At 40.8% G+C, this 22,682-nt stretch overlaps 1 protein-coding gene across 3 annotated transcripts; it reads left to right on the top strand.

The window, feature by feature from the left end:
• Positions 1 to 346: 346 nt before the first annotated feature.
• Positions 347 to 12,424, top strand: PRSS35 (serine protease 35). 3 transcript variants are annotated; one of them, XM_082251773.1, is made up of 2 exons: positions 347 to 658; positions 10,712 to 12,424. In XM_082251773.1, the coding sequence occupies exon 2, from the start codon at positions 10,731 to 10,733 to the stop codon at positions 12,000 to 12,002; it is 1,272 nt and encodes a 423-aa protein (XP_082107899.1). In that variant the 5' UTR covers positions 347 to 658; positions 10,712 to 10,730; the 3' UTR covers positions 12,003 to 12,424. The 3 variants fall into 3 exon arrangements, with proteins under 3 accessions (XP_082107899.1, XP_082107901.1, XP_082107900.1); XM_082251775.1 differs by lacking the exon at positions 347 to 658 and adding an exon at positions 1,433 to 1,451; XM_082251774.1 differs by lacking the exon at positions 347 to 658 and adding an exon at positions 1,515 to 1,581.
• The last annotated feature ends 10,258 nt before the right edge of the window (positions 12,425 to 22,682 follow it).

Here is a 22,682-nt window from a genome sequence, read left to right on the forward strand (position 1 = left end):
GTAATATTAAATCAAAGCTAATCTGGCACCTTATTGTTTCCAGTAAATGACTAGCCACACCTTAGCCTTTGCTTGATCTATTTGAAGTCTGCAAACTAATATGTAATTATAGCCTCTGGGGGTGGATAAATACAAAGACTCGAGCCTGAAAACCTGAGAGAATCCTCATTTGCAGCCAGGTAATATTAATTAGGAGTAATTCCAGGCAGAAGCATCCACATGTCTAGACTGTCTTATAGATGCATCCCATCGTCTGCTCTCTGGCACCCCCTGCTGGCAGTGAGGAGGTAGAGCGGAGCTGTAGATCGGTCCTCTGTACAAACTGTGTGCTCTGCCCACCCTAACCTGGTACTTCATTCTCCCCTCCTTGTTTCCTCTGCTTTATCCTTACACGTCTTTTTCTATCTTATCCTAAAGATTGCACATGAATGTGTTCCACCCCACTCTTTCATTTCTAGCTCCCCCTCCCCTCTACCACCCCCTTTCATTTCTAGCTCCCCCTCCCCTCTCTTGTATGAGTTGGAGGTGCTCAGAGTTGTGCTTCTACCTCTAAGATTGGATGACATCTGTACCTCGTGCAGAGGAGGCTTCCATCCCTGAGCTGCATTCAGAGGGAATGAGGATCTGGACAGCTGGGAGATCACTTATTCTTCACCAGGTAATCCCATGCAGAATATCTCTGGTTCATTGTATCCTAAAATTACTATATGCCATGTATTCATTGTGCACTTTACTTGCTGCTGCAGATCTGACAGCTGTGAGCTCACTTATTCTTCAGCAGGTAATCCCATGCAGAATATTTCTGAGACATTGAAGAATACAACTAGTGCATACCATGTAATCATTGTGCAGCCAGTGTGTTTTATTTGCTGCTGCAGATCTGACAGCTGGGGTTTCACCTATTCTTTAGTAGGTAATCCCACAGATAGCTGCAGAATATCTCTGATTCTTGGTATTCTAAGACTACTACATGCTATGTACTGATTGTACAGCCAGTACACTTTACTTGCTGCTGCAGGTCTGACTGACAGCTGGGAGCTCACCTATTCTTCAGCAAGTAATCCCATCCAGAATATCTGGAAATCCTTTGTATCTTAAAATTACTACATGCCATGTATTTATTATGCAGTCATTGCACTTTACTTGCTGCTGCAGATCTGACAGCCATGAGATCACCTATTCTTCAGTAGATAATCCCATATAGAATCTCTGATCAATTGAATACTACAACCATTGCATGCCATCTATTCATTGTGTACCCAGTGCATTTTATTTGCTGCTGCAGATCTGAAAGCTGGGAGATCACTTATTCTTCACTAGGTAATGCCATATAGAATCTCTGATCCATTGAATACTACAACCATTGCATGCCATCTATTAATTGTGCAGCCACTGCATTTTATTTGCTGCTGCAGAATCTGACATGTGGGAGATCACCTATTCTTCAGTAGGTAATGCCATATAGAATCTCTGATCCATTGAATACTACAACAATTGCATGGCACATATTCATTGTGCAGCCAGTGCATTTTATTTGCTGCTGCAGATCTGACAGCTGGGAGATCACCTGTTCTTCAGAAGGTAATCCCATCTAGAATCTCTGATCCATTGAATACTACAACCATTGCATTGCACCTATTCATTGTGCAGCCACTGCATTTTATTTGCTGTTGCAGATCTGACAGCTTGGGGTTCACACATGCATCAGTAGGTAAGCCCATACATATCTGCAGAATCTCTGTGATCCATTACATCATAAAACTTACACCTTACTTGCTGCTGCTGCAGATCTGACAGCTTGGTCAATCATACCTTGAAGCTTCTTGCTCATCACAGCATCAAATCATAGAACTGCAAGTTCATGTAAATGTATGATTTCACTGCTACACTTGGTGCAAACTCAAGAATGGAAACAAGTGAGAGGAATACATTGTCCTAAGCTAAGAACTTTGCTGACAAAGGATTTCTTTTCCTTGATGAAGCAGGCAGCACAGTGCAAGGTAGCAGAAGCCAGTCACTACAACTTAGATCCACTGCAAAACTAACAGGGTTACAATTCTTTATTCCTGAAATCAATGAGCTAGAAAACAAAACAATATTGTAGTTTTAGGATTTGACCCAAAAATGTGGTTCCCATATTGCTCAGTCTTTGTCTGCTAATTGCTGGAATTAAACTGCAGTTCCCAGTCAGTAGGACTGTAACCTATTAAATCAACATAGGGCACAGGGGAGCTTTACTAAGCTTGTGAGGTCACTCAACGTGAATGATTCAGAAAATGTGTTGTTCATAGACCACAATAATTATATAGGACACATTTCTATTTATTGCAGCGGATGAGATCCAAGTCTACCATATGTGAAGGCTGGATAGCTGGAGGACATGATGTACACTAGGTAACTTGCAGAGCTGGAACAAGGACAATGACAGCTTCATGTATTTATTTATTCCAGGCATTTACAGTATGTAGCTCTGACAATTTAAAAGGGAAGTTCACCTTTTCACAAAAAATAAAAAGGTAAACTAACTGCAAATATCCCGGTCATCCTTCTGGACCATGGCGGACATGATGCCCCATGCTGCCGGTGTAGCAGTCCATACACCGTAATACACAGTCCCAGAGTGAGTATCCATCATAATGCCCAACAATGGCAAGCACAACCTAATGACTAAAGCCCAGTACACACGTACCAATCGTCGGCCGTAAATATTCGGCCGCCGAACGATCGGCCGATTGTAGGCTTGTTAGTATGATGCTTCCGACAGCCGACAGCGCATTTTCGGACGAACAGAATCTGCCGTGCAGACTTTAAAATATTTGTTAGCCGTCACCAGAACGGCCGATTGTTCGCCAGTCAGTACAGATTTCGGCCGACAGACAGCAGATTAGCAAGACTGGGCATGCTCAGAAAAGAAAAAAGACAAGGAAAGTTAACCATCACATGACATCACTTCTGCAGTCGGCTGTTGTTGGCCGACAAAATTCGTGTGCAGTCTTTTGCAGTTTTCAACAGACACGACAGCCCTGGACAAAAGACGGCCGATCGTTCGGCCGACATTCGGTACGTGTGTACGGGGCTTAAGGAGAAGCACTCCTTTCTTCCAGGGCCCTTTACCAGAAGAAGCCTCAAATGCACTTCACATTGGCCAGCGCGGTCATGTGTCTGTGCTGGCCAATGCCATTGCAAGCATTATGATGGATACACATTCAGGGGCTATGTATTCATATGCATTTGGAAACAAATGAACTTACCCTTTAAGCTGTCGATACTTGGAGTGTATTACATCTGGCTCCTGATTAACTGACCAAAATTGAAGCCTTAGGCTGGCCATACACTATACAATTTTCTTATTCAATTTCCTTTAGATTTACCTTAATCTATGTAGTGCAAGGGCCTGCCTGACTGCATACAAATTGAAAGTGTTTAGGTTTGACCCTATATTACATGGTTTTGGTAAATCTAAAGGAAAGTTGAACAAGAAAATTGTATAGTGTATGGCCAGCCTTAGTTGGCCCCATGAGCCTGTGAGGCTGAACAAGAAAAATCCTAAAGCTTATGGTCAGCTTTACATATTATCAGTTCTGGCCCTTAGGCAGCTTGCAATCTAAGGACCCTTGCTCACATGCATGTATACCTACATAATAGGAACACTTTAGACAAGAGCTCATTAACCTACCAGCATGTATTTGGAGTGTGGAAACAGAAACCAGAGTACCAAGAAGAAACCCACACAAGCACAGGAAAAACAAACTCCATGCAGATAGTATCCTGGCCAGGATTTGAACCAAGGAGCCCAGAGCTGCAAGGCAGAAGTGCGAACCATTAAGCAGTGAACAGTGCCATGGCAGAATCAATTCACCGTCTGTGTTATAATTTAACAATGTCATATAATATATCTAGGTCATCACTGACAATGTCTTCCACAGAGGAACAAGAGAAGCCAAGATTTATTTTTGCAGATGCCAGAAAGGTTTTCTCCTGGCTGTAATTCCGCCAACACTTGCCAATCAACCAATAAATTCAGTAATCTACTGTTTGGTTCTAAATATGTTTTAGGTTCACTTTACTTTAGTTGGCCCTGTCTGCCCTCTAGTGGATTTAGTGAATATTACACCTAGTCAGCACACTGAAGACCTGCTGAAGAAGAATGTTTCCTTAGTGTAAAGTGGAGTGATATTCTGTGCTATAGTAATCATAATTTTAATAATACATTCAATATTAATAAATAATAGTAATAGTACAATGAACAGAGATGTTCTGTGACCACAGCAAATTGTTTTGTGACACCAAGAGTATGAAGATAATCATTCTTGGCACACACATTTCTGTGCAAACACAAGTAAAACAATTAAGTGTGATCACACACGCCCTATATCCTGATTTTAACTCAATCCTAAAACTTCACCCAACATTACTTAACCCTTGCCTACCCTTATAAGTTCCTATATTAAGAGCATGCATGCTAAGTAATGTGTAAGTAAAACCTATTGGCATGTATTACGTCTCACAGAGATCATGGTACTCCCCAAGAAAATGCCTTCATTTTGCTTTCTCTGCAGTAAAGCCCCGTACACACGTCCCGAATGTCGGCCGAACGATCGACCGTCTTTTGTCCGGTGCTGTCCTGTCGGCTGAAAACTGCAAAAGACTGCACATGAATTTTGTCTGCCAACAACAGCCGACTGCAGAAGTGATGCCATGTGATGGTTAACTTTCCGTGTGTTTTTTCTTTTCTGAGCATGCCCAGTCTTGCTAATCGGCTGTTTGTCGGCCGAATTGTGTACTGACTGGAGAACAATCGGCCGTTCTGGTGTTGGCCAACAAAAATTTTAATGCCTGCACAACAGATTCTGTTCGGCCGAAAAGTCGCTGTCGGTTGTCGGAAGCATCATACTAACAAGCAGACAATCGGCCGATCGTTCGGCGGCCAAATATTTACGGCCGACAATCGCTACGTGTGTACGGGGCTTAAGTCTGCATCATCTCTGTTTAGGAATCATTTAAGGTCAGCTTCTACTTCATGGACTACAATGGTGACCTAAGGATGGTGCAGTCATATCATGATACTACCCCTCACCTTGTGAGCTGGTAGGAAGATGTAGTAGTAATCTGCTGGGAATGTAGGCATCATTTACACTGCCAATGACATACATGCATCTATTGGACGTTTCGAAGTGCATAAACATGTATATGATCTTACCTGCATTTAGGTACATTCAGGTTACTTGCATTTAGAGAATATAGAATTCTGTAAGTTCAGGAGCATATTATATACTCTGAGCCCTGGTTCACCAGTGCAACTTTGAAGTCTCACTACTTCAGCATAACTTAAATGCAGTGCAATTTCGTGTAGGGCTTGCTAACGTCTGTGCAACTTCATTTAACAAGTGTCAATGCGAGTCGCACTGAAATTGCACAGAAATAGTGCAATAACATTTTTCAGAGTCGCAATGATTTGAACGCTTTCTTTGGGATGCAACTTGTCATACAACTTTGAACTGTCAAGTCGCATTGATGTGAACCAGGGCTAAATTTGTGTAAAGGCAGGTACAAGAAAATAATCTGGGAGGTATAAAATTTGTTTATACACACCAGATCAATTTCGCCCGTGTGCAGGAGGCTAGTGTAAACTTAAGTTAACACAGCGCATTTTTGGCAAAGTCTGCAGCAGACTGATTACATCATTCTAAGAATATGATCTTCTACTGACTAGGCATGGCCACTTGTCTGGAGTACCAGGACTGCTTTAAATAATTAAAGGGACATTGTTCCTCTTTTACACAATATAGTATTGCCTTATTTTGTTACATCGCAAAAATGTCTTTCTGCAGACTCTCTGAATTTTAACTTTAACAATCAAACCTGAGACTTTATTGTCCATAGTCTAGGCACAGGTTCACTTTGTTAAAGATATATAAACAAACACTGAAAGAGCTAAAAATCAAGACGTAACTGACCTTTCTAGCTACATGTATAGTGAAGTTACTCAATCTGAAAGATTACAACAAAAGGGTTCAACATTAAGTTGGCCCACCCTTTGCAGCTTTAACAGCTTCAACTCTTCTGGGAAGGCTGTCCACGAGAATGTTTGACCATTCTTCCAGAAGCGCATTTGTGAGGTCAGGCACTGATGTGGACAAGAAGGCCTGACTTTAATTTACCCCAAAGGTGTTCTATCAGGTTGAGGTCAGGACTTTGTGCAGGCCAGTCAAGTTCATCCACCCCAAAACTCGCTCATCCATGTCTTTATGGACCTTGCTTTGTGCACTGGTGTGCAGTCATGTTGGAACAGGAAGGGGCTATCCCCAAATTGTTCCCACAAAGTTGGGAGCATGAAAACGTCCAAAATGTCTTGATATGCTGACACCTTAAGAGTTCCCTTCCTTGGAACTAAGGGGCCAACCCCAACCCCTGAAACACAACCCCACACCATAATCCCCCCTCCACCAAATGATTAGGATCAGTGAATAAAGCAAGGTCCATAAAAAGACATAGATAAGGGAGTTTGGGGTGGGGGAACTTGACTGGCCTGCACAGAGTCCTGACCTCAACCTGATAGAACACCTTTGGGATGAATTAAAGTGGAGACTGCAAGCCAGGCCTTCTTGTCCACATCAGTGTTTGACCTCACAAATGTGCTTCTGGTAGAATAGTCAAACATTCCCATAGACACCCTCCTAAGCCTTGTGGACAGCCTTCTCAGAAGAGTTGAAGCTGTTATAGCTGCAAAGGGTGGGCCAACTCAATATTGAACCCTACGGACTAAGACTGGGATGCCACATTAAAGTTTGTGTGCGTGTAAAGTCAGGTGTCCCAATAGATTTGGTAATATAGTGTATATAGGCTGCCATTGTTGAACTGCCCGCTGCCTCTTATTTTGGAGTCACTGACGAGATCAAGCATGCGTGTCAGGAAAGACAAAACTCTTGATCTGTACAATTGTTCTGGATAAGTGACAGTCAGGGAACCAGTATCCATACTGGCAGCATTTAGCGGTCACCTCCAGATGGCTGCAGATCAGGCTTGTTATAAAATTCCATTCACTTAACTTTAACGCCTAAAGAAAGCTTTTTTTGAGCAAAGGATGGGGGCTACCACTTTCTGACCTCCTTGTGAAAATGCCAGTTGCCTGGCTTTTATGCAGAAGGGGAGAATAATGAAAGATAGATAACCAACTTTTATTTATTTTATTTTATTAGAAAGGTCAGCAGCTTTTATGCGTTTCTATCAATACAGGTTTTAACAGAGTAAGCCTGCCATAGGAGAAAAATGTAGACTCCCTTGACATTGCTGGCTACCTTATGCCTTATGTGAACCTCTTGCTTCAGCACTTAGATTCACTACCCTGGAACACACACACATAAATCAGGCTTCTGACTTTCCTTTGACTTTCTTCATCTTCATATTGGTTCTAGGTCAGTGCTTTAGAAAACATTACCAACCCCGGGGAGGATTTACTGAAACTAAAACACATAATCTGTGCATAGTAACGGAACTTCCAGGTTTTATTGCCAAAATGTGATTGAACAAGCTGAAATTAGCAGGTGATTGTTTACTATGCACAGCTACAGCAGATTCTGCAGAGATTATAGTAAATCTCCCCCAGTGGGTCAGAAAAACAGCCAGGTAAATAGGATTTTTTTTTTTTAGAAGGTGCTGTGCAACAGTAGTCATGGCGCCCCTCTCATTACAAGCTTACAGTAACATGACAATTCACCTCCCTACCCTAACTTTAAATCCCAACTTTATCCTATTTTTTTTTTTTTAGTAGAGGATTTAAAATATAAAAAAAATATATACAGAGTATATTCCTCGTGCCAAGGGACTAAATGGAATAAAAGGTACTGATACCTATGTGCCTAAAATTGAATGTAGATGGATGAATATGCAGCTGCTGTACAATAAAGATATGCTGAGAGATGAATGGTCTTATGGGAAGACCAAATACAGCGCTTGCTAATAGATGACTAGTGGATAGCGTTATCCCTACCAATCTCTATGGTAAGTGTATAGTATCAATCAAGCATTGTGTATCAAATAAATTAATAAATAAATATACATATAAATCATCAAAACATCCCAGTAGGTATTTTAAATAGGTGCAAAGTAGTGCATATGTGACTGGTGAGTAAAAACTGTATATCTAAGGCAAGTACAATCAACAATAATTAAAATAAATATGGATAATAAATAGTCCAGAATAAATGGTGACTTTAGTGCTCAAGAATAGTCCTTAGTGAAGGTGAGTCTTCAAATTTGAAGGTGCAAAGTGCTCAGGCGTGATTGGCCGTATCATCGATTTCCTGCCAGTGTGAGTAAGTAGATTGGATCACTTACCAGATCTAGTGGGTCCTATATGCCATATGGCATTAGAACCATTCGCGCTTAGAAAGCCCCCCTGGGCTCAATAGGTTTCCCCCTTTGGTGGTCCTATGGGCTGCTGATGGCTCCTTTTTGCTCCGGGGTAATCGACCAATATGTGGTATGAATGGAGAAAGAAAGCTCCAAATAGTGTAGTAGTATTAAGTATGAAATAGTTTATTTCCCATAAATCGGGTAAAATTTGCAAGGTTAAAACATCACTGGTGGTTTAGCGGTGCGGGCTGCTCGTCCTCCTCGCAGAGTGGCGGGCTGGCGTTCCACCTAGACGTGACGTGATGACGCTATGCGGTAACGAAACGCGTCAGTTTGGACCGCAAACTATACACTTACCATAGAGATTGGTACGGATAACGCTATCCACTAGTCATCTATTAGCAAGCGCTGTATTTGGTCTTCCCATAAGACCATTCATCTCTCAGAGGATATAAAATGCTGTGTTTCCATCTGTGACACCATCACAGAGATTTTCCTCAATTCCTGTCCTTGTAATGTGAACACATGAAATGGAAGGTACAATCATCACTGGGACAGGAAGGAGTGGCCATCAATGACCCATTGTCAGAAAGTCTAACCCTTCCCCACTCAAATTAAGGCCTCATTCACACTTGAGCGACGCCACTTTATTTGCGTTTAGAAATTTTTGGAGCGGCACTATTCAATTGAATTGGCTCATGAACCATGAGCATTGTGCGTTTTTTGCACATTTTGTTACATGCCTGCTAACCCGTGTTTGGATTGCCATTCAAATAAAATGGCATATTTCAAGTGTTTGCAATGCCCAGATGTGAAAGAAACTTTAATATGTTTTTGTCTGTGGACCTCCAATGGAGGGACTTTCATCAATTCCTATCCCAACAGTAAGGATGACAATAAAAGTCATACTGTCATGCTGAAGCAGTGACCACAATTCTAAGGTATAGAACTGGTACAAGCACAAGTGCAGTGACATCAGAACTCCTGACTAGCTTGTTCCAGGATAAAGTGTCAGAAAGCATTATAACAATTGGGTGAACATGACAGTCAAGCAAGCAAGGAGCTTTTTTTTTTTCTCAGCACAGATTTCCTCCAAAAAAATGATGATGCAATGTAATTTACTTACTTCCATACAAACTGCATTACAGTACAGAGACTTCTTAAATAGCTCATTGACTCCTTACCATTGGCTACACCTTTAGTGTCTGTACATTATAAAAGAAAAATAGCCAATTGGAAGCCTCTGAAAATCAGTGGCAGGTGATATGCTTGGGAGCCTGTGAAGATAAAGTTACACAGAGCAAAATATTTGGAATTAGCAGGGAAGTGAGAACAGTCTGGAATGTTTCACCCCATGTACCAACATTCTAAAATTCCCATGAGCACTATGTGAAAATGAAGATGCACAAAAGGGCTTTTACAATGTTAGATAACTAATAAGGTTATACCATATAGAACAAGACATTACTGGACTACTGATCATATTATTCCTTTATGCTTACTGATATAAAAGTGATCATATTATGTTAACTCCAACCAACCTCAAAGCATGGTTCTATAATGTATATTATATACACACACATATATTTTGTAGCATTCACTGTTTTATGAAAAAAGGCCTTCTATTACTTTTCCACTTGAGATAACCTTAAAACCTCTTTCCAAACATGCTACTAACTTCCATTGAGGTTCCATTCATACATGTCTGGCCAAGGGTTCATGACCACGGTCGTCCTGGACATGTGCGAACCGGCTCCATTGAGAGACGATCACATTTGCCTGTGTGAACCCAGCCTAATGCCCCGTACACACGTGCAGATTATCTGAAGACTTTTGTCTGCAGACTTACCTTTTCTATGTAGTGCAAGGGCCTGCCGGATTGCATACAAATGAAAGTGTTTAGGTTTGACCTCATATTATATGGTTTTGGTAAGTCTGCAGACAAAAGTCTTCAGATAATCTGCACGTGTGTACGGGGCATAAATGTTTTTGTCATACTGGACCTATTTGTAGGAAAACTGGAGCAAGAGAATACAGGGCATTTTCCCCATAGTTTTCATTACCAAACCTGCACTGTAAAGATGCTGCATGAACTAGGACTGGTGATATTAGACAAAAACCCTACTATTCATTTCTCCAGTTTCCATCAGCAGTCTTGGGCATCATAGAAAAAAAAAAAAGTGTTGCCCATAGTCACGAATTAGAGGTCTTATTTTTACATGCGAATCATAATGGTTGATACGAGCATCGTCAACACAATGCTTTTACCCAATCTAGTGCACACACATACACATTTTTTTTAACCCATGCAAACTTTATTTTTATTGATTTCTCTTTATTTATATTTCTCTTCTAGATCTAGAGCTCGGGGCATAATGGATTGCCTGCATCTAGTATTCCTTTTTTCCTTGATCGTATTATCAAACACCAGTAAAGCAGATGATTCAGATCAAGAGGGCATAACTTGGCACATCAAGGAAATACCTCATATAGTCACTTCAGATGTTGTCCATCTCAGCAGCCCAAAGTTTGAAGCAGAACCAAATCTTGAACTCCATGGAATCTGTGGTATTGAATGCCAGAAGAAACTGCCACCACCTACTCTGCGTGATCTTGAAAACTATTTGTCTTTTGAAAGTGTGTATGACAATGGTACACGCACCATGACAAAAGTAAACCTCCAAACCTGGTTTTCTGGAAGTCTCCATGAAAGCAATGCATCAGCAAAACATAGCATGCGTAAAAAGAGACAAGTTTACGGTACAGATAGTAGGTTCAGTATATCAGACAAACATTTTATTACCAACTACCCCTTTAATACGGCAGTTAAATTATCTTCTGGCTGCAGTGGCATCCTTATTTCACCAAAACATGTTCTAACAGCTGCCCATTGTGTACATGATGGTACTGATTATGTTAAAAATTCCAAAAAATTACGTGTTGGGATTCTTAAGATTAGGACAAAGAGAGGTGGCAAGAGAAATAGAGGATCAAGAAGAAACAAAGGAGATACCACTGATGATGCTAGTTCAACAAAAGATGGTAAAAAACAAAGAAGAAAGTCCATGCAAAAAAGATCAGCAGCAGATGTAGACCAAAAATTCACAAGTTCTGGAAAAGAAAAAGGCTCCACCCCTGGCAAGCCTTCCTTCCAGTGGACAAGAGTGAAAGCTATTCAGATTCCTAAAGGCTGGTTAAAGGAGGTATCAAAAAACATGACTCTTGACTATGACTACGCAGTTCTGGAATTAAAGCGTGCTCAAAAGAAGAAGTTTATGGAACTTGGTATTAGTCCAGAAATTGACAAAATGCCAGGGAGCAGAGTACATTTCTCAGGATTTGATGATGACAGGCATGGGGAGTTGGTATACCGGTTTTGCAGTGTTTCAGTGGAATCTAATGATCTTTTTTATCAGTATTGCGATGCAGAACCTGGCTCTAGCGGATCTGGTATTTACATCCGTCTCAAAGAACCAAATAGGAAGAAGTGGAACAGGAAAATCATTGCTATCTATTCTGGTCACCAGTGGGTGGACGTAGGTGGAGAACAGCAGGATTACAATATTGCCATCAGAATTACTCCACTGAAGTATGCACAGATATGTCTCTGGGTACATGGAAACAATGCTGATTGTTCTCAAGGATAAACTTCATGTCATGGTTAAAAACTCAAAGCAGCACAGAAACAAAAGTCTTGGAGAAGGCCATCTACTGCTTTAGCATGGGTGCAGGAGATTTTAGGGAAGAAAGCACTTAAAGAAAATGTGCAAGACTTCTTTAGATAAAAATTGATACACTGCTACCTACATGTCATGAGATTTGGATTTTGAATGAAGTATGCAATCCCTACATTGTAGGTTGTTCTACTCTATATTTATTGGAAGGCAATCAACTACTCCACTTCAGACATGTGGTATTCTCAGGACAGCCCTTCTTTGTACTGCATTCCTTCACACAATTTTAAATAACATTTAAAAAGTTCACCCTAAACAATTTGGCTTGTTTCTGAGCTCAGCAGTTCTACACGATGAGTACAAAAACATGAAAATATATTGTTTACAAGTAAGCAGGTTATCGGATTATAGGAGCAAAGTAGGTATGCACATAACTGATGATTGCCTTCTGCAGCTGGCCACCTAAAAAGACTGTTTTTACTGTACCTCTGAAATACTTAAATCCTGCAAGAAAAAAAACCTTCTTCTGTGCTTTAGTTTAACCATTGCACCTTGGAGCTTAATAAGGTCATCCGATTCCTGTAATAGTGTACACCATAACCCATTGAGTTGAAATATTTAAAGTATTACATGCTAACGTTGTGGCATGAGAGTGGTTGAAAGCCAAGCTTGGTGCTACTATAAAGTGATTTTTATTAACTTCAAACTCTAGCTGGTAAAGATCTGACATATTCACAAACACATTTGAGTACATTTTTAAAGTAAAAATAACAAGGAAACAGCTTTCTATTTTTCATTTGCTTAAAAACAAAGATAGATGTAGAATAAAACAAATTGGATGGATGAATTAACCTTTTTTTATTTAAAGATATAGTTTGCAATTTGAAACCTATGTTGCAGTTCAAAAGTCCTGCTCATGTACATCATGCATTTGGTAAAGAGGGGTGATTATTAGACGGGATGCACAAACATATTAGTGGATTATAGTCTAAATCAGAGGAGCAGATTGAGATTGCTGTCCTTACTAACTTCCTATTCAGTAATTGCTGCCCGTTTTTCAAATTGATCCTCTAGCTTCAGTACTTGGGGATTGATTTACTTAAGGCAAATAAGGTTATTCACTTTACAGGGGAATTTAGAACCTAGAGTTTAGTGAATATGGTGAATTTTCACTTGCAAAGTATACCAATCATTTGCAAGGAAATTTTTTAAAAAAATGCATTTTTACACATGATTGAAGTTGAAAGAGCTTCATCTCACTCAAAGAGCAACTTCCTTTCCAAAGTGAATAGCCCATTTGTCTTTAATTTAACCCTGTTGACCCAAAACGCAAGACAAGTATACAGAGAAGGACTTTTGATTATAAACTGTCTTCACTTATCTGTATACTTGTTCCAGGGCAGTGGCTCCAAAGATATTAAAACCAGTGGGTTGGCCTAGTAGTAAGGCAACAGCCATTTTTAGAACGGGATCAGCAGTGACCGTGTCCATGCTGTTTTTTTTTTTCATAAAAATTTACCTTGATAGGGTGCTTTTCAATGTATACAATGTGCTGACATATACTTGATGCAATATAACTAAACAGCAATGCTTACTATGGAAACTAGCTTTTACAGAATTAATGTGCACAAATTGTACAGCTGTTGCCTATAAAGACTCAATTTCACTTTGGCAATTTCAAGGCCAATACTGTCCAGTGGAACTGTTCACCTCTTTGTGCTGATGCAGGTTTAGGAGATATCTGCATAGTTTTGAGTTCAGTAATGCACATTTTTAGGTTCACAGAAATGCAATGTTTATGTTGTTTATTTTTCATGCATCAGCACAATGAAATTGATTAAAATTGTGTTTTTTACTTGATTTGCCTAATTCAAAACAAAAGAGAAAGTCATTGCTTAAGTACAAGTGGACTTAAGCATTCTGGACATGCATATCCTTGTTAAAGTTCCCTTGAAAGTACAGTTTTCCACTGGGCCTTTTGGTGATTTATGGCCTACGACTCAACTTCCATGCAGTAAACCAAGTGTTATCTGTACATGAAATGAGGAATACCACCATACACTTGAAGCTAGAGATCCTCAGAGTAGAATAGGCATTTGTAGCCACACCTTTTCTAGAAATCAGTCTATGGCTTTCAAGCATAAAATTACCCTTCTGCTATACAACTAAAGCCCTGTACACACGCACAGATTGTTGGCCGACCGATCGGCCGTCTTTTGTCCAGTGTTGTTTGTTGGTTGAAATGTGCTCTAGACTTGCACTGGACTTTTGTTGGCCAACAAAAAACAACTTCTGAAGTGATGTCATGTGCTGGTTTACTTTCCGTGTGTTTTTTCTTCTCTGAGCATGCCCAGTCTTGCTCCTCTGATTTTTGTCTGCCGAAATCTGTACTGACTGAAGAACAATCGGCCGTTCTGTTGTTGGCCAACAAAAATCTTATAGCATGCACACCAGATTTTTTTCGGCCGAAAAGTCGCAGTTGGTTGTCGGAAGCATCATACTAACAAGCCTACAATCGGCCGATCGGACGTTGGCCGACAATTTTCAGCCAACAATCTGTGCGTGTGTACGGGGCTTTACTCTTTGGTGAGTAAAGCCCCATACACACACGCAGATCGTCGTCATACAAACGTCGGCGGACGAAAGATCTGCCGATTGTATGCGTGTTAGTATGGTGCCTCCGACAGCTGTCTGCACACAATCCGCGGACAAGAGTCTTTCTTGCAAACATGAAAATTTTTGTCTGCGGACACCAGAACGGGCAATTGTTTGCCTGTCAGTACAGAAATCAGCCGACAGACCGCAGATTTGCAAGACTGGGCATGCTCAGAAAATAAAAAACACAGGGAAAGTTAACCATTACATGACATCACTTCTGCAGTCAGCTGAAGTCTGCGGACAAAATTCTTGTGCTGTCCTTGTGCTGTCTTTGCACTTTTCAACAGACACCGACATCCCGGGGAGAAAAGACGAACATTTGTATGACGACGATCTGCGTGTGTGTATGGGGCTTTAGGGAATGTTCAGTACCCTTTGCTGAAGAAACTCTTTTAATGTTAAAAAATGAAAAAAGAAAAAAAAAAAAAAACACACTGCTAAACTATTATTATCTAAACTGATAAAATAATCAGTGTTATTTTAACATATCCATAAACAAAATCCGATTTAAAATTGAAGTCTAGGCTAGAAATAACTAAGCCTAAATTTTTCCCCACCCCCCATCTAACACCTATACTAACTACCCTGTAGGAGGAAGATGCTTATACTTTCCTATTCTCAGGGTGCTCCAGTCCTGTAATATGATTGGCTCCCAGCAGCTGGCTTCAGGAGAGAGTAGGGACAGCCAACAACAGATGCCCAATGGTACAGTTATGGATGATGTCACCATCCCAGGCATTCCATCAGTTGGCAGCGCTCTTACCTCCCCCTGAAGATGGCAAATCAGGAGAACACATGACCAGACCAGAGCACACTGAGAATAGGCAAGTATATGCATCCTTCCATTTACTGGGCCATTCTTATAGGAGTTAGAAGGGGGAGACAGAAGTTTTAAGCCGAGTCAGTTCTAGCGTTGTATTCCACTTTAATCACGTGTACACAGAGAAACTTAGTATGTACAGGACATTTAAAACTATCTGAAGTTAATCTATACTATTAGATCATATTTATTGTAAACACATATGCATCGTGGTGCTGTCGGAACCCTGGTAGAAGTTTAAAGAGATTGTAAAGCTTTTTGGGTCTCCTGACAGTGCTCCTGGCTCCCCCCCACAGAAAGCAGTTCTTGACACAGACAGGGCGGCTGCACCCCATCCCCCACTCCATCACATAATTTGATAGACAGCAGCAGGAGCCAATCAACCTGCCCAGTGAGGAGAAATAGTCAGGAGAGCCACTGTGCTCGTGCAAAGAACTAGGCGGGACTGACCCTTGAGCACAGAATGTTTTTTTTACCTTAAAACCTTCAGACTTAAAAAAAAAAAAACTATACTGTCAAATACTGTATTGAGAAGTTCAGAACACTGATTGCAGTAAACTGGCAGATATTTGAACCATGTGTGTGGGCAGGCTGAATGTACCAAGTTGATTGAGCAACTTGGGTACAACCAGGCTGCTGGATTCACTTTCGATTGTCTTTAGCGGCTGCTATAGCTGCTAGCAATAATCACGGTCTTCTCTTGGTGGGGACAGGTTCCCCTGCCAGGAGAGCACAATTTCTCAGCCGGAGGGATTCCCCTGTCTGCGCTGACTGTGAGGACGGAGGAGTCTATGACCTCCATGAGGCTTTTTTATGCATTTTATGTGGAGTACTCTGTCTATTCTCTGTATAGTTTTGAATAAAAGTGTATCTTGGGTGTCTGGACTAGGAAGCCCGATAATTAGCTTGTTCGCAGATATCCAGTTTATAGAAAATTAGGAAACATGTAAAAGGTTACATTTAGATACATCATGGGTGCTCATCGCGTGGCCCTCCAGCTGTTGCAAAACTACAAGTCCCATCATGCCTTTGGGAGTCATGTTTGTACCTGTCAGCCTTGCAGTGCCTCATGGGACCTGTAGTTCTGCAACAGGTTGAGCACCTATGAGATACATGAGCGGATCCGCTTCAGAAAAGCTTTTCCTTAGATCCGTTCTTTAAAAACTGTCTAAAGATCATTTAACTTGATTTCATGATCATTCTTGGAACAGAACTTAAGCCTTTACTGTCTAGTCTAATCTAACCTCTTGTATAGCATGTCTGCGAAGGACGGGAATAAGTTCTGGTTACTGTTATGCTTTTTTTTTCTCATCCATGAGATGACGCCTGCTTTGTGGACATGAATGTTTCCATTAAGTTTTCATTTTATTAAAAGCTTTATAGTTATAATAAATGGTGCTAAAGACCTTGTGTGTGTGTATATGTATATATTATAGTATATATGTACTATACATATATATGTATAGTCATTAATACATACACATATATGTATAGAATGGTTATGGTGCTATCTATGTTAGCCATTCATTAAATATATTTTTCAGTACTAGTGGCTGTTACTTTTATTTCACTGCTCACTCTGTTAATTTTGGACTCTGAAATGTTCTGGCAATCCTGCAAAGAAAAACAACTTCTGTCCAACTTGTGACATCTGTTTCACATGGATGGGTACTTTGCCAGGAGCAAAACAATGTATGGACTTGAAGTCATTTTAAATACACTTTGGTATGAAAGCTTGATTACTACATTACTAACAAAAATCTTTAAAGCAGAAAATGAGAACTGAAAATGTAGTGACAATCAAAACACACTACAGTCTTAAATCTCAAATTTATTTTACGATTATCCAGTAGTTAAAGTGTAATGCTCTTGTCACTTAAAGTGAAAGTAACCCCTCCTATTTATTTCAGCCAAGCTGCCACCTTGGTTTAATCTACAACTGCCATGGTCTTGCACACGATCAGATATGACCCCAGCCATTGGATGGTTTGACAGTTTGAGAGCACAACCAATGGGAGTGTTACATTCCTGGCATGTGCCAGAAATGTAACTGATTTTTTAAACTGTTAAAGGGGTGGGTTTTCTTTCCCTTTAAATACACTGATTACATTTTTTAATCAGAGTATAGCATCAAGTCAGTTAAACTTCTTGGATATTGATCTGGTCAGTTAAGTAGCAGAGGGGGTTGTTAATCAGTTTCAACTGCTTTGGTGTTAATGAAATTAACAGGTGCACTAGATGAGCAACACAGACAACCTCCAAAACAGAATTGGTTTTACAGGTGGAGGCAATTTACATTTTTTCCCTACTCATCTTTTCACTAGTTTTGCATTTGGATAGGGTCAGTGCTGCTACTGGAAGCATCAGGTGATACCTGGAGCCTATAGAGCAGAGTTTCTCAACCAGAGTTCAATAGAACCCACAGATTCCTCCCGAGGTTGCTAGAGGTTCCTTGAGCAATTTCTTCCTCTCAGATAAGTTCCCACTGACACCATCTTTTTAACGATCTGTAAGGGGAGAATTCTTCTTAACGACCACAAGCGTTAGCAGCATTATTCTCACTGATCATCACACTAATGTATCAAGTGTTGTACATATAGTCATTTTTAGCAGGGGTTCCACGAGATTGAAAAGTTATTGCAAGGGATCCCCTGTGTTGGCAAGATTGAAATTGGCTGCTATAGAGGTTGCACAAGCAGTTCAACTCCTCTAGGATGGCACAGGCACATCAGTATGTGCCATTGCCAGAAGGTTTGATGTGTCTCACAGCACAGTCGTTAGGAGCATAGAGAAGATTCCAGGAGACAGGGATGTTACTCTAGGAGAGCTGGACAGGGTCGTAAAAGGTCCTTAACCCATCAGCAGAACTGGTGTCTGCTCCTTTGTAAGGCTCTGGTAGAGCTTATCCTGTCCTCCTTGCACAAAATGACCTCCAGCAGGCCACTGGTGTGAATGTTTCTGATCAAACAGACTTTATGAGGGTGGCCTGAGGGCCCAACTTCCTCTAATGGGCCCTGTGCTTACTGCCCGGCACCATGGAGTTCAATTGGCATTTACCATTGAACACCAGAATTGGAAGGTCCACCACTGGCGCACTGTGCTTTTCACAGATGAGGGCAGGTTGACCCAGAGCACATGTGACAGATAAGAAGGGGTCTGGAGGAGCTGTGGAGAATGTTATGCTGCCTGTAACATCGTTCAGCAGGACCAGTTTGGTGGTGGGCCAGGGATGGTCTGGGGAGGCATATTCATTGAGGGACGCACATACCTCTTCAGGTTAGACAATGGCACTCTGACTGCCATTTGGCATCAGGATGAAATCCTTGGACCCACTGTCAGATCCTACGCTGCTGCAGTGGGTTCTGGGTTCCTCCCGGTGCATAAAAAAATGCCTGACCTCATGTGGAGAGAGTATGCAGATGCAGCCAGTTCCTGGAGGATGAAGGAATTTATACCATTGAATGGCCCCCACGATTGCCTGACCTAAATCCAATAGAACACCCTGGGACATTATGTTTCGGTCCATCCCACGCCTCCAGGTTGCAACTCAGTCCGTTCAGGAGCTTAGTAATGGCCCCGGTCCAGATCTGGGAGGAAATAACCCAGGACATCACCTGTAGTCTCATTAGGAGCATGCCCCGAAGTTGTCAGGCATACATACAAGCATGTGGGGGCCATACAAACTGTTGAGTACCATTCTGAGTTGCTGCATTGAAATTTCAGCAAAATGGACTAGCCTGCTGCATCATGTTTTCGCTTTGATTTTTGGGGTGTCTTTGAATTCAGCCCGCTGGAGGTTGATAATTGTTATTTCCATTAAACGATGTGGCATCCTTTTATTCCTAACACATTACCCAGTCCATATTAGTATAAACATCTAGCATGATATTGTCCCCATTGAGATCTGATGGGTTTTCAAAGTGTCCCTTTAATTTATTTCAGCAGTGTATAATACACTCCGGTGTCATAAATGGTACTACTATGTAGTCACATTTAGAATTCTGAAAAGCTACATCTTTATTTTAATCTTAAAATTGTATTTTGTCACTAGAGAGTGATGCATAATTCAATGTTAATGATACTCATTCTCTTCAGCATGAGGTTATTCTAGTCACTTATGGCTAATTGTAGGCTAAGGGAGGCACAGAGTGTGCAGGAGGAAAGGACGCATTTGTGTAGTTACACTTATCCATGCGTCTCCCAGTAGTTTCATCATCTTAGAAAGTAGTTAATCATTACCTCTTTGTTTCCTGCAAAAGCCAATCTTTGCTGTATTTAAGTAGTCTATAGAGGGAGACTTCTAAATTTGTAGTGAATATTTATCATTGAAACATGCTGTGGGAGCAGCTCAAAAAAGAGCTAAAAAACTTGCTACATAAGTTTAAAAAAATGATTGGACTCTTGCACAGTTCTGTGTGAATATGTAAAAGTACAGTATCTGAAAGGACTGGTTTACAGTACCAATACAGCCTAAATGTAATCAACCACCTTCATAAAAATATGACTAAATCCTAGTACACACGGTCTGAATGTTGGCTGGTTCAATAGAAACCGGCTGCCATTCAGGCCTATGCGTACAGCATCTGGTCCGACTCTCCTGTTGAAGACTCAATGGCTGAGAGTGCTGACCAAAGTGTTCTGGCAGGGGGCCTCCCTATCAAAACACATAGCTCAGCAGGGAACATCACTATCAAATTGTTAATACAGTGATTCTGAACGGAGCTGTAGTATGTAATAGGCTTCAGAGCTAACGCACACTGCTATGGTTATTGAGTGTAAGCATTTTTTTTTCTTTTTTTCCCTTGAACTCCCCTCTATCTTATCCTATGGGTCCATGCACACATGGATGTTTTTAGCAGTTTAGTAGAAGGGGAGTTTAGAGGATGTTTTCTGAAGGCCCTAAAATTATGTTCAGAAGAGGGCATTTTGACAACATAAAAAATATTTAAACGCGTGTAAACAATAGGCGTGTTTAGCACTTTATTTCAATGGCTAAAATAAAATTAAAACTCTGGCCAATGAAAAACTCCAAACACTGCTAAACTCACCTAAACTGGTTTCATATAATGCAGTTTTGGCAACTTAACGCTGATTTTCTCATGTCAGGATAAACCCTGTTTAAAAAAACCAGTGTGCAGGAGGCCTAAGGCTTGGCAAATTACAGAGCTAGTTTGTAATTTGCACCCGGGCCTCTCAGCCCTTGAAAGAGGTTTAAAAACCCCAGGGGCAGGGTTGATGATCATGTGACCTCCGTAATTGGCTGGAGCAAGTTGGCAAGAAGCGATTGGGGACTTTCCATTAGCTGCCGGTAACATAGAGGACGCACGCTCTCAGTACAGTTGTATTCACGCAAATATGCAGCCACTCTGTGCCAAGGCCTACCCGCTGAAAGGTCACATATTTGCGTGCGGCGGGTGGCAAGGTGCTAAACCTTAACACTTAACTGCTCTCATTCACTCCGTTTTGGCCTGTTAAATATGCAATTTAAAGAGTCTTGTCACATTTATTCAAAAGGTTAAAAAAAAAAAAAAAAAAAAAAAAAAAAAAAAAAAGCTGATTTTGTGAGAAATTCAGAGCTGCCCCGTGTCCACTTCCTGTGTTATATCTCAAGGAGAGGAATAAGTCTACCCAGTCCTTAGTCTTGGACTACAGAATGATTAGTCTTTTTGTCCTAGAGCTGGGAGAGTAGGTGGGTTTGAGTAGTTTGGCAAGAAAAAACTGGACATGGCTGACACCACTCAGTCCACAAAAATGCTGTATGTTGTCAGCCCAAAACAAGACTTAAAGCCTCGTTCACACGATCAGACTATCAGACAAAACTTTCATCTTTTTGTTGCATGCTAGTCTCATATTGAAAGTGAAGGGGCTACTGTCATACGAAAATTCTCGTACGACAGAATTCAACTTTGAAAGTAATGCCATGTGTTGAATTGTTTTGCATGTGTTCTTTTGTTTCCGAGCATACCCAGTCTTGCTCTTATGATGTTTTCTTTTTTTTTTTCAGAAGAAAACTGTATTAAAATGAAAATTGGACGTTGTGTTCACATACGATAAACATTTTATAGCCTGCAACTTTAGTTCTTGTCGGCAGAAAATTCACTTTCAGCTATCGAAAAGCACTATACTAACGATCCAAAAAATGGTCAGATCGTCCGTCGGATGAAATTTTACTTCCGATTTTTTTATTATGTGTTCGGGCCTTTAGAGTTGGTGCATTTCTAGCCGAACAACAGGGGTTTTTCTGTAGAAGCTGCAGGGTTTTTAAAGGAATAAAATATGGGGAGATGTGTATGCAAACTGCATGTTTTAGAGAAGTACTACATTTAATTTTATTTTGCCCAGATATCCATTTTAAAAAGGTGAGGTAAAGCAAAAATGCTTTCATATAAATGCAATATAGTCTCACCCTCTACTCTAAGATGGCATGATTCCCTCAATTTTGTATTTGTGTTAGAAAATAATTAAATGCAAATCCCCTTTGTTTTTAACAAGCAGTACTTTAAAGCTCTTTAATGTTCCATTTAGAGTAGCTTTTTTTATGAAATATGACATAATTAAAATGGTTGTAAAGTCAGGAGTTTTTTTTTCTCTCTTAATACATTCTATGCGTTAAGTTTAAAAAAAAAAAAAAACCTTCTGTGTGCAGCAGCCCCCCTCATACTTATCTGAGCTCCATCCCGATCCAGCAATGTTGCAGCAGAGTCTTGTCTGTCCAGGACTCTCCCTCATTGGCTGGGACAGCAGCATGGTACCATTGGCTCCTGCTGCTGACAAAGTCAGGGAGCCAATGAGGGGAGAGAGGGGGCAGGGCCGAACCATGGCTCCATGTCTGAATGCACACACAGAGCGGCTGCTTGCCTCGGGTGCCCCCATAGCAAGCTACTTGGTGTGGGGGCACTTGCCAGGAGCACTGAAGAAGGGACCTGAGAAAGGGAGGATCTGGGCTGCGCTGTGCAAAACTGCACAGAGCTGGTAAGTATGACAGGTTTGTTATTTTCAAACTAAAATAGAGACTTTAGTATCACTTTAAAGAACTCTGCTATTCAAATGAAGTAAAAAACAAAAAACAGGAATATAGATCATTTTATAGGTGTCTCTATAATAAGTAACTGGCTTTCTTTTGAAGCAGTCCTCGAAATAAAAAAAAAAAAACGAACTCTGGTTTCTAACTTCAA

This window comes from Pelophylax lessonae, assembly GCF_965119305.1.
Source record: "Pelophylax lessonae genome assembly, chromosome: 3".
NCBI lineage: Eukaryota > Metazoa > Chordata > Amphibia > Anura > Ranidae > Pelophylax > Pelophylax lessonae.